At 37.4% G+C, this 13,127-nt stretch overlaps 1 protein-coding gene across 3 annotated transcripts in view; it reads left to right on the top strand.

Moving 5' to 3' along the window:
• Nucleotides 1–11,154, top strand: part of Ankrd28 (ankyrin repeat domain 28) — a 153,333-nt gene extending 142,179 nt beyond the window's left edge. For all 3 annotated transcript variants that reach the window (XM_036176708.1, XM_036176710.1, XM_036176707.1), the window contains 7 exons: nucleotides 538–625; nucleotides 710–793; nucleotides 1,391–1,536; nucleotides 2,311–2,393; nucleotides 2,756–2,838; nucleotides 4,406–4,497; nucleotides 10,214–11,154. In XM_036176708.1, the coding sequence (XP_036032601.1) occupies nucleotides 538–625; nucleotides 710–793; nucleotides 1,391–1,536; nucleotides 2,311–2,393; nucleotides 2,756–2,838; nucleotides 4,406–4,497; nucleotides 10,214–10,500 (863 nt within the window). In that variant the 3' untranslated portion in view covers nucleotides 10,501–11,154. The remainder of the gene's footprint in view (nucleotides 1–537; nucleotides 626–709; nucleotides 794–1,390; nucleotides 1,537–2,310; nucleotides 2,394–2,755; nucleotides 2,839–4,405; nucleotides 4,498–10,213) is intronic.
• The last annotated feature ends 1,973 nt before the right edge of the window (nucleotides 11,155–13,127 follow it).

The following is a 13,127-nucleotide window of genomic DNA, read 5'->3' as shown; positions in this document are numbered from 1 at the left end:
CAACTTTTTGAGGGATGTGCAAAATGGTTCAGCAGTAAAGGTGCTTGCCACCAAGCCTAACAACCTAAATTTGCTTCCTGGGAACCAACGCCTAGGCTAAGAAAATCTGAAGTTTTGGTTGAGATTTATTGTTTTGTTGGATTTTTTGTTTTGCTTGTGTTTTTAAAGTTGCTTTTTAAAAAGCTATCTGCCTACTTCTCTCAGCAGGCAGTATATTTGTCCTTTTTCACAATACCATGTTTTAGGAAATTATTCTATGCATGTATTATAGAAAGATACATATAGTTTATTAATTGAAAAGAAAAATTGCAGGACAAAATACACCATTTGAATTGTAAAAAGAAAAAATAAGTATATGCAGGCAGCTGTGTATGCCTGGAAATTTTCTAGAGCTATTGAGATCATTGGTTATGGTCTAAAGAGTGAAGGTGGTATGGAGCAGGGTCTTAAACATTCTCCTTATAGATACTTCTGTGTATTTGAGATGGTTGCAACTATCTCTTGGATTTTAATATTTAGTTCTTATGCACCTACTAGGTCATGAGACATGTGTGGAACTGCTTTTAGAACAGGATGTTTTCCAGAAAATAGATGGAAATGCTTTCAGTCCATTGCATTGTGCTGTGTAAGTAAAGTCATAGTGAATCAAATTCCTTGGGTGTTTTAAGAAACACTCTTACTGTGACTGATAACCTTGTATCTTGTCCAGGATCAATGACAATGAAGGTGCTGCTGAGATGCTTATTGATACCTTAGGAGCCAATATTGTGAATGCCACAGATTCAAAGGGAAGGTAGGATTCCAGTTAGTAGCATACGGTATTACTTTCAATAAGAGAAGGCACTGTAATTATTGACAACCTGTTTGAGAGCTTATAGAGAACTCAAAACTAATTGAAAACAGCATTTTGTAGATGTTGTAAATTATTATAAAGTCTTAAGTTCTTTGCATTATTAGGGCATTTAAATTTTTTGTCATTTTATTTTAAAATATAAATATCTCCCGATTTAAGGAGTATGATTTTAAACCCAGAGAAAATAGCTTAAAAAGTTAATAGTTTTCTAAATTGGATTAAAGACTGAAAAAAAGAGTCCAACAATTGTAATAAGTAGTGTTTGGAAGTAAACTATTTTTTCTTTAACAATACAGTGTTATTTTAACAGTATTATATAGTTCATCCTTAGTTTAGACAAGTTGTAGTTTAAGATAGATTGTGTAAACTATACATATATAAAGTAGAAATTTGTGAGTTCTGTTGAGCCTATTTGTATCTTAGCAATACTTTTATAACCCAATATGTAAACCCTTGAAAATTTTTTGTTCTGAATTAAAGAATAATTTTTCCAGCATATGTGCCATTCAGCTTTTGTTCTATATTTCACTGCCCCAGGACTCCTCTCCATGCCGCTGCCTTCACAGACCACGTAGAGTGTTTACAGCTGCTGCTCAGTCATAATGCTCAAGTCAATTCCGTGGACTCTACTGGAAAAACACCCCTCATGATGGCTGCAGAAAATGGACAAACTAATACAGTTGGTAAAGAAACTGTTTAGAGAACCTGAGGCAGTAGAGCTGCCTAGATTGTGAGGTCAGCCTTGGCTACATAGTGTCTCCATAAAGAAAAGAAAAATGGTTTAGAACCTGGCTTAGTGTGCACCTATAAACTCAGCTACCCAAGAGCCTGTCAGAAGATTGCAAACGTAAGGCTACTCTGGGCTAGGTAGTAAAAGCACAACCCATGTTGATTTTTGGTTTTGTAAGCTGTTTAAGAATTCTGTTCTTTGTGTGTAACTTAGATTCCCAACCCTTCTGACTTCCATGAATTATCTCACCATTCCACATTTTCATTTTGGAGCATTGCCCTTACTGACTGAAAAGTTTTCTTTAACAAGGTAGTTCAACCTCATGGTTTAACAACACTGGCTGTGGAATGAGATTGCACGAGTGTGAGTCCTAGATCTTAAGTGACCTCCTGCCTCTGTTCACTTGTAAAATGAGAGAAATGACAGCATCTGCTTTAGAAGATTGATGTGAGGGTTAACTATAACCTATAAATCCAGGATATCTAAAACTTTGACATTTATTAACACTCCAAAATGTTAATTATTGTTGCTACAATCTGATTTGCATAAGAATATAAAGGTTCCATATTCTATGATAATATAATGTATGTGTTATAGTGTTTTTCTTGCAATTAAGTATTTGCAAAAGGGGTACTTTTTTGCTGTATGTCTTCATTTCTCTAGTGATTTATTGGTAGTCTGTAAGCATGTTCATAAACATAAGAATTGATGCACTTTTTCTTCCCAGAGATGCTGGTTAGCAGTGCTAGTGCAGATCTGACTTTACAAGATAAGAGTAAAAACACCGCCCTTCACTTGGCTTGCGGCAAGGTATGTACATAGTTTAAGAATATAGTTTCATGGTTACTATTGAGTGATATTAAGTCTTTCCAGCTCAGTAAAATGAACAGAAGTTAGAAACAAACCTAATGATTACTAACCCCAAGTTTCTTGGGTGGAGGTGGGGTGGGGGGGTGTTGGCTTACTAGGTTTTGAAATACAAGCTTAACACTTAACTGTTATTGACCTGTCTTCTTATTCCTATTTCTGATACCTTTGAATAAATACTAAAGACATTAGCTTAGAAAAATTGTGATATGTGTGTAATATTGTACATATGGTAGAGATGATTGAGTTTATATGTTTATTCTTAATAGTGTGCAGTTTTTAAGAGCTATTTGCCACAATTTTAGGGTCATGAAACTAGTGCCTTGTTAATACTGGAAAAGATAACAGATAGAAACCTCATCAATGCAACCAATGCAGCCTTGCAAACGTAAGTACTTTGAGTATCTGGGTAAACTTAGTGATCTATATAATTCTAAAAAAGGATAAATGCACTTTTAAAAATATGACCAGTAGGGTTGGGTATTTAGCTCAGTGGTGGAGCCCTTGCCTAGCAAGCACAAGGCCCTGCCTGGCTTTGGGCCTCAGTTGCGGGGAAGGGAGGGAATGTGACCAGTAGTATATCAGTTACAAAATGTTTAAATAATAACTCATTTCTGAAATCATATAACTAAGAAATATATTACCTTAATATAGTTTGAACTGAAACTTTATTACAATGTTGATGAATTTTTTTCTCAGTTTACTTATTCATATAATTTTCTAAAAGAAGGCAATGCTATTCTGTGTGATATCAAAATTAACTAAAAAGTGCCATTTCATACCAGCAGTAAATGGGGTAAGAAGCTCTGTGTGTGCATATAGCTTAAAGAGGTTTCAGAAAGAATCAGTCTCTTAGTATAAGCAGTAAGTCTTGAGTTTGACTGACAGAGATCTTAGGCCCATGCCTGCCATCTTTGTCTTCCAGTTTCCATTGGTTTTAAAAGAGAAAAAAAGCTTGAAGTAGTTCACATTCTAGGTTCAGACAATCCCTCAACAGTCCAAATATTAGTCATGAGGCCAATAAACATCTTTTAAAGATTATTAGAATTTGTGGTATTGTAGTTTATAGCTTTTATTATGTATTTATTAACTTCATTTCTTAGCAAGTTAAGACTGTAGTTCCCCCAGTCCCAGTGGACATCTACATACAACATTGTGGAAGAAGGGATCAAAAGATGGTAAGAGCCAGAGGGTCAGGGAATTTTTTGTGAGATTGTGTCTTCTAGTAAGGTCAGAAGCTACAAGCCATAAAGTCTTGCCAACATGACTGCCTAAACATGACCCGAATAAGGACAACAACATTAGCCATGCCAGAGTGGACCAGGGAAAACCCAGGAGGTCTCAACCCCTCACAAAGAACTACTGGTACCTAAGGAATGCTGAGAGCAGAGAATGGTCTTCTCAAGGAAGAGCATGCCACCCTAATACCAGTAGTCAGCCCAGAAAACATACATACAATATATACAAGTGGCATTATACAAACTGAACAGGTTATATTTAGGAATATACATGTATATATATATATATATATATATATATATATATATATACATATATATATATGGAATAAAAATAAATAAATAAATAAAGAGGCAATGATATGAAAAAGAGTATATGTGAGGGTTTAGAGACAGGAAAGGGAAGGGGAAATGATGTAATTATATTAAAACCTCAAAAGTTCAAGAAATTAAAAAAAGCATGTAATTCTTTTGGTTAACTCTTTTTAAATATGGAGCCTTGGAAAGTACAAAGGATTCGATGAGGTCGGGAAACTACTACTGATGTCTAAGGCTGAGCTTCTTATGGAGGTGCTACTGTCCTTCCCATCTTCATTGATTGAGAACTGGGTGTCTTCGGTTCTTACTATAGGTCTTCACAACTTGACCAAATGCTCTGTGCAGGCAGGTGTGTGTCTGTGCATGCACTGCACATATATGTACAATTTTTCCCTACAGGCCTCTGCATGTTGCTGCCCGAAATGGGCTAACAATGGTTGTTCAAGAGCTTCTGGGGAAAGGAGCAAGTGTACTTGCCGTGGATGAAAATGGTAAGTAAGCTCCATGTGTCCTTCCTTTGGCCAACTTCTTGGTAGTTTTTCTTGATGGAGCATCTTTGAAGTAAAATAAAGTTCTGTACTTTTTTATTGGGCAAAGAAGAACACTGAAATTAATATTGAGTTCTTTGTAGTAGAGAAATAAGAGCAAAAGGAACAAGAAAAAAGTCCATCTGGTAGGTGAGCATCTGAATTTGCATACCTTCTATTAAACCAAATGTGATGTTTACTATTTGGTCACCACTATTATTTGTTTTGGTAGCCAAAGATTCGTCCAACAAATATTTACCAAGGCCCTACTAAAATGTCATAATTTTAGGCAAAGCTAGTCCTTCTACTCTTAAATGAGATTCTGTTACCTCTTTCTTATTAGAGACCCTCACTTTAGCAATTACTCTTTATCAGCATATCACTTCATGTGTTTGTGGTGTTGGAATCAAATCCAAGGCCTTGTGCATACTCTGCAAGGGCTCTACTGAGCTGCACCCTCAGCCTCACCCATCAACATAAAGACATTCATTAGTCTGCCACCTTAGCAGTCACTGATCTCACAGCTGCTGCCAGCTGCCACTGTGTTTTATTTACTCCAGGGTTGACTTCGTATAGGCAGGCCTTTGTCACCACCACACTGTAGAACTCTTCTCATCAAGGTTCTTGGTTCTCCACGATATTAAGTCAGTTCTTGTTTCACTTGGCAGGTCAGCTTTTAGTATGTGATTACTCCTTTTTTCTTGGTTAAACTTCCTTTACTTGGCTTTTAGGGGGTCCACATAATGTAGAGTTCTGAAGTCTAAATCCTTTTTTCTTTTTTTCTCTGCCTACATTTACCCTCTAGGTGACTACTCTAACCCTTGATTCTAAAAATTATTTGCTGAGACTTCCTAAATATATATTGCCAGCCTTCCCAGTGTCTGCATTCATATGTCTGCTTAACTAATAATACCATATAGATGTCTAATAAACAGAACTAACAACCCTTTTCCTTACCCTTCCAACTCTGATTTCAGTTGAAGACAGGTGCTTTCTTTATAGCTCAAGGCAGGACTGTGAATTGTCCTCAGTTCCTCTCTCATGCCCACTATACACTCCATCAGCAAATGCTATTGATTACTTTTAAAGTAATCCACATTTGTCCATCTTTCTCTCTGCTTACTACCCTCACAGATAGTTTTAAAACACATGATAATATATTTTCCTGTCAGTTTATTCCTAGTTCTCACAGTGACCTACAAAGTACTCCACTCTTGTGACCTTTCTGCCTCATTTTGCCCCTCCAGCGAAACTACCACAGAGTCTATGCGTGCATTATAGTTTTTGTTTTAGCTGTCTTCTGCCTGGCACACTCTCATCTGCAAATATTCTTTGACTAAATCCTTCACCTGTTTCAAATCATAGCTCAGATTTCATCTTCTCCTTGAAGCTTTACCTCCCTAACTAATTGTATTACGGCATTCTTTGTCCCTATTAGTCTATTCATCTTTTATTCTCAATAAATCTTATTATAGTCTAACTTACTGAATATCATGTATTTTTTCATGCCAATGTGTGTCTCCTCCATTAGAATGAATATGCACACCATAAAAGCAGAGAATCTGTCATCTTTGTTCACTGATGTTTTCTAAGTGTCAGAAGAGTTTGTGAGTTCAGTAGATGTTTGTTACATGTTTTATTATATCAAACTGTTAAGCCTGAGGCTTCTGTGTGGAATAAGTATGACATAATCTACTCTCTATAAAGGAACATTAAAGAATGTTGACCCTTCCTTACAAGATCAGATAAAAGACATTCCAAAACAGCAGCAAGTGGGGAGGGAATGTACGTTTGTTTGTTTGTTTGTTTGTCAAGACAGTTTTTCTGTACCTTTGGTGCCTGTCCTGGATCTCACTCTGTAGACCAAGCAGGCCTTGAACTCACAGAGATCAGCCTGGTTCTGCCTCCCAAATGCTGGGATTAAGGGTGTTCACCACCGCCACTGGCTTTTTTTTTTAATTGATAATTTTTTTCATATAATATATTTTGATCATGTTGTCTCCTTCCAGTTCTTCTCAGATCCTCTCTACTTCTCTACTCACCCAATTTTATGTTCTCTCTTTCTTTCTCTCTCCCTCTCCTTAAAATTAAACAGAAAACACAAACACACACAAACCACAAAAAATGGAAATCAAAATAAATAAGAGAAGACCAATAAGAAAAAAAAAAGTCCAAAGCAAATGAGAAAAGTCTACAAAAATACAAAATATTAAAAATATTTAAAAATATGAAAATAATAGTTTTGTTGGCCAACTGAAGTATGGTTAGTATACTTAGGAGACTAGTGGAGAAAATTAATTTTTCCTTTGCCAGTGGTTATAAATTGCAGATATCTTCTTGGTTAGAGGTGGGAACTCTGTCTACTTTACCCTCTCAGTGCTGGGACCCCATTTGGCTTGAAATGTATAGGCTTTGTGCATGCTCCCACAGTCTCTAAATTCATAATGTGCATCAGTCTTGGTGTGTCTGGAAAACATGTTCCATGAAGTCATCCAACTTCTATGACTTTTTTTTTTTGCTAGGGGTAGAGTGGGGCACATTTCACAAGAGGGTTTCTCTGTGTAACAGCTCTGGCTGTCCTGGAACTCCCTCTGTAGACCAGACTGGCCTCCTCTGACTCTTAAAACCTCTCCCTGCTCCTCTTCCAAAGAGATCCTTGAGCCTTTGAGGGGAGAGGTTTGATACAGACATCCCATTTAGTAGTAAGTGCTCTAATACCTGTTACTCTGCACACTGTCCAGTTGCAGGTCTCTGTGTTAGTTAGGGAGAGAGCCTTCTAAGCTGAAAGAGCAATAAACCTATTGAGAGAACTTGAGGTGAGTCAAGCATTAGATCAGGTTGTTAGGAGTCTAACATTAGAAAGATGCAGCTAGTCTGACAGGGGAGCAGCAAGACTAGAATGGGGAAATAAGACGTAGAGGCATAGATGGCCACCAGCATTGAGATGAAGTACTCAGAATGAACAATAACATGGATGTTTCCTAGCGTGTATGATCATAGGTTCTTTGGGATCTGATAAAGGAGTGATGAGGTTTTGTAGATGAAGTCAGATTCACTGTGACTTGAAAAGCTTGTGTGGATGACACTTTAAATAGCATTGAGCCAAGAATATCCTGTATTAAGTTTATTTGGACACAAATGGAAAGCTGAATGAAACTGGGCTGTTAAAGGTATGGATCTGAAACACAGAAGCAAAATCTAGGTATTTCTAGGAATACAGCTACTTGTATAGATTAAAATGAATGCCACATTTTGCACATTATGATAGCTGCCAATATGTACTTCTTTGTTGACTGTTTACAGGAATTCATGTTGTCTTTTTAAGAAATGAAAATGAAGTGGGCCAGTGTGTGGCACCACTTTATTCCCAGCACTCAGGAGGCAGGGGCAGATGAGTCTCTGAGTTCGAGGCCAGCCAGGACATATAGAGAAACCCTGTCTCAGAAAGAAAGAAAAGGAAAGGATAATATCCTGTTGGTAAAGGTTCCCCACTGGTGACCTAGTTATCCTCTAATGCCTTTGACATGTTTCATAGTAATGTGGCTTTAATTCACAAGCTAAAATGTCAATCTCATTTTATGATTGTGTGTAGTGATAGTAACAACAGGTTGATGATTAATTATGTTCTGAAGACTAAATAAAGACAAGATGAAGGGGCCAGTACATTCTGTGCCTTTTTTCGCTCCCAAGAATGGGGCTAGTGGTATTGAGGTGGATTTTCTGAATAAGGAGGAGGAGGAGGAGGAGGAGGAGGAGGAGGAGGAGGAGGAGGAGGAGGAGGAGGAGGAGGAGGAGGAAGAGGAAGAAGAACATGTTACATATTCACGGACTGTCCTCAAGGAGTTTCTCGTGTAACCACACCAGCTCATGTAGAAGAGGAGAGAGGCTTCTGTTTTCAGAAGCCTACAAAAACTGATGAGAGATGTGTTCCCACTCATTCAGGTCATCGTGTCCTATCCAATGGTTTGGCTCTGCTTAACAGCATCAGGGTGAATAGGAGCTGGCACCTTCACAGTTTCAGAAGAGCCTTAAAAGATATGTGAGAATAAAGCTGTTGCTCGGGCACTTTGAGGAAGTAGTTTAATTAAAACATGCTCATCCTTCAGCCACTCTTGCCAGTTCTTTGGGGTAGTCAGCTAGTTGCTCTCTTTGACCTTTAGCAAAATGGCAATTTTACATGAAGGCTAATAATACCTTCATAATAATGATAATGAAAATATATGGAAGAAGAGGGAACAGCCAAATGCTCAGTAGTTAAATGTATATATTGTGGTATGATCCTATAATGAAATACAATACAGCAGCAAAAATTACCTGACTATAGTTGCCTGTAACAAAATTAGGTCTCATACGTAATTAAGCAAAAGAAGTCATATTTAAAAATATGTATACTATATGCTTCTATTTATATTAGGTTCAAAACACTAAGTACTAGTAACAAGGAAATAGTTACCACAGAAGGAAAAGGTCAGAATAGAGTTACACTGTGGAGGAGGAAAAGACATGTAGCACTTGTGGTGTCTGGTATGTTCTCTTTCTTTGTTCTTTCTTGTTCTGGCTGGTTACTGTATCAGTGCTTGGTTTGTGATAAAGCTATTTTAAAAACAAATAGTCTTTTCATATATATATGTGGATGCTGAAATAAGCGTAATATGAAAAACATTGCAACAATAAATGAAGCTATAGGCTAAAACTATAAGACATCTGTGGCGTTAGCACTTTTTGGCCCCATATGGTTAAAACAAGTAAAAACAAAACGTCATATGGAATAATTGAAACTTGCTATCACACAGTGTTACTTTCACCATCTTCTCCCACTTCATCCACAAGGCTAGTTCTTTGCCAACCAAGGTACCACATGCTTCCTCCATTGTTTGCCCATTGATGCTTGGTGTTGGGGCACTTGATGTCTGAAGGTTGTCAGCTAAGATAAAAAGGAAATACTTGTCTTAGATTCCTGGCTTTTAACATTTGCCTGTTTAGTTTATCATTTTCTTGCATGGATGTGTCTACCCAGTAGACCCCAGGAATCTGTAAGTACCTACCACTGTGCCTGGTTTACTTACATGGATTCTGGGTTTGAACTTAGGTCTTCATGCTTACAGGGTACTTTATCTACTGAGCCATCTTCCCAACACCCAGTTTACCTGCTGTAGTCTTCAACTGAGACTGACTGGCAAACACATTAGGAAATGTTAAATTGACGACTATAATTCATTTGGTATGTAGTTAATGAGCATCTCTTTAATGCTTAATTCATATACATTTAGATTCTCAGCATATAAAAGTTAAATTACACAGGTATGAACTGACACTAAGCTTTGGCTCACTGTTTTAAAGGGAGATTGGCTAATCTATGGGTTTGTTGGGGTTTTTTCTTCTCCGTATTCTAAGAATGCCCGGTATTTTCTGAGTTGGGTTGGATGTGTGATGGGTTGGGTGAGATGTTGGGGAAAGTGTATCGCAAGGCCCTAGTTTCTTTTATTATTTAGTATGAACGTTCTCCTTTCACCCCACATTTTTATGATCATGTCTCTTTCAGCTTACTAGAAAGTTATCAATCAATTTGCTGTAAGAATTTGTTATAAGAATCTATGTGTAAAGTTTAAGACCTTTAGACTTACTACCTCATGCCTCATGGGTCTTAGGGTACTAATTTTTAAATTTTATTGACTCCTAGGCTATACTCCAGCTTTGGCCTGTGCTCCCAATAAGGATGTGGCTGACTGCCTGGCTCTCATTTTGGCCACCATGATGCCTGTCTCCTCAAGTAGCCCATTGTCATCCCTGACATTCAATGCCATTAACCGTTATACCAACACCTCAAAAACAGTTAGCTTTGAAGCCTTGCCTATCATGAGAAATGAACCTAGCTCCTATTGCAGTTTCAACAACATTGGTGGGGAACAAGAGTACTTGTACACTGATGTGGATGAGCTCAACGACTCTGACTCTGAGACCTACTGAAAGGCTGAGCTAAAGGTCTAAGGAAGTTCTGACACTGAAACTTCAAACCAGGCTTTTTCAGGAAAAAAAGCACTTTTCTTACGCATATACAAATTCATTCTGAAGAAAGATCACGCAGTGAACGAATAGAAGAAATGTGATGACATTAGGAAGAAGAATCTTAAAGGCAAGTTTTGCAAAAGGAACTTCTAGAATCTTAATAATGACTTGACCAGTGGAAAACACATTGATGTCGATTGCTTTGTGGGATTGTTTAATTGGCTTTGCGGGGCCAGAAACTGGGACACTGCTCCCTGACCTGCTTATGCAGGCAACACTGCTCTAAAGGAAGAGATAAGGACACTAGGTTAAATTGTACCCAGAAAATTACAGCTAAATTTAAATGCAATAAAAGTTTGGTATAGTAGGCATTATGTACACACCAAATTGCCAAAGGACCAAATAGCGTACAGATTTTTTTATTGGAACGCCATTTTGTGGAAACAGAAGTAGGTGAAATGAGACATCATCTAAAGCGAACTTCAATACTTCTGAAAATGAAGCTAAGATTTGGTTTGGTGTTGATTTTTGTAAAGAAAACACTGGAAAGCCTTCCAGTGCTGTATTAATCCATGAAAGAAAGCAAGTGTCTTTTTATGGTTTGTTTGGGTTTTTTGTGGGTTTTTTTTTTTTTTTTTTTTTCATAAAAACTTTAAGATTCAGGTTTTTATAGAATTCAAACCCAGCTGACTAGGTGCAGTGTGAGTGCAAGTACTTGTGACAGAGTTGTAGATAGGTCAAGGCTACCGCCCACTGTTGAGTGGTTTGGTTTTAGATTGAACTATTTTGTTTAAGGAATTCCATAGTGGAAATGTTTTTGATGAAATTAAAATCAGATTATATCACCTATTGTAGCTCAGTGGACCTGGGGAGTGGGACTGTTTGAGCCTCTGCTTGGGTGACACACCTCCACCTTTGGGTTGGAGGACTTCTGGTGTCATTTATTAATGTTTGAGCTTTGCAAAGCAAGAATCAAATTTTTTAAAAAATTAAGCTCTTGTTATAAGAGATCATCTAAAGCTGGTTTAAAATTGTATAAAAACTAGAATTTTAAATTTTTTATATAAAAGAAAAAAGACATCTGCTTTCTCTCATGGTTTAATGCAGTATGAAGGCTTTCATATGTTCATATGTTTTCTCTTTCTTTCTTTTTTTTGAGACAGGGTTTCTCTGTGCAGCTCCGGCTGTCCTGGATTCACTGTGTAGATCAGGCTGGCCTCAAACACACAGGGATCCACCTGCATCTGCCTCCTGATTGCTGGGACTAAAGGTGTGCACCACCATGCCCAGATTCAGGTGTTTTCTTTATAAAAATCAACCTCAAAGCATTGGGCTTCATTTTCAGAAGTGTTGAAGTTTGGTGTAGATGATGATTCATGATATAAACAGAATCAGGTCACTTGGAAGGCATTTCTATATTGGGCAGAATTTAAAATTCTTCAGGCTTTAGGTTCAAGTCAGATCTAGAGTAGCATGTTTGCAGTTTGTACTGTCAGAGAGAGATTGCCTGCCAAATTGGAGACTGCCTTTCAGGTAATAGGGAAGGGGCTGACATTAGGCTTTTAAACAACACTTCTCTGTGGTTCTGCTTTTATTGTAACTATTACTTTCCCAGTAAAAATGATTTCACATGGGGGGGGATCTTAATAGAGCTGGATAAAGTTCCATACATTGCAACGAAATGACACCAATTCACCTTATCCTTTTTGTATTGTGAAACTGGAACTTTATGACATTGTAAATTATCAGCTGGTTTTTCTGAATATGAAGTGTGAAGACACAGAACAGTATTTTGACCTCTTTGATAATTTTGTGGTTTTGAAGAATTAATGAGCATGTACATAGAAATAGTGACTGCTTGAGTACTGTACTCACTTGCACTCTTTGAGTACATCAAGATTCCTGTATATTTTAGAGTATAATAAAACAGATGTGAGTTGTATTTAATGAACAATGTATTTGTATCTGTGCATATTACTTAAAAATCTATAAAGTTTCTAGGGCATTGACTACTAGATTTTAAGCATTTTTTTCTAAAATATTTACAAAATTATAAATATAATCTCCATCTTTTCTTTATAATATAAAGAAGTTGTAATGAACCCTTCCTAACTAATAGTGGTAGAAGGGTAAATATGCATTTTAAAGACCGTAGACTACATTTTCTATTGTACCTTTTAAAAAAAGAGAACTCAAGAGGATTCTAAAAGTATACCATATGTGTGCTTTCTCTTTCCTTTTAGGAATTCTCTTCTGAATTCCCTGAGGGAATTTTCTAGAATCTCAGAATTGAAAGAGACCTGAGGTTCATCCAGTCTAACCTCTTAACCAATGCAGGCGTCCCTTCTCCAAGGTTGTCTTTCCACCTTGAACACTTGCAGTGACTCTACCTCACAAGCAGTGCATTCATTGTTGAGCAGCTCTTTAGGAGGGCTCCTTAACCGAGTTGAAGCCTCCCTCCGGGTAACTTCTGTCCTGGGCCCAGCTCTGTCCTCCAGGAGAGAGTGGGAAGAATGAATCTTCCACCTCTGCCACGTCTTCTCTTTCACAGGCTGTTGACTCCTTTGCTGCAGTGATTTCCAGAAGGA

This window comes from Onychomys torridus, unplaced genomic scaffold, assembly GCF_903995425.1.
Source record: "Onychomys torridus unplaced genomic scaffold, mOncTor1.1, whole genome shotgun sequence".
NCBI classification, from domain to species: domain Eukaryota; kingdom Metazoa; phylum Chordata; class Mammalia; order Rodentia; family Cricetidae; genus Onychomys; species Onychomys torridus.
This window is presented reverse-complemented; position numbering and strand designations above follow the sequence as displayed.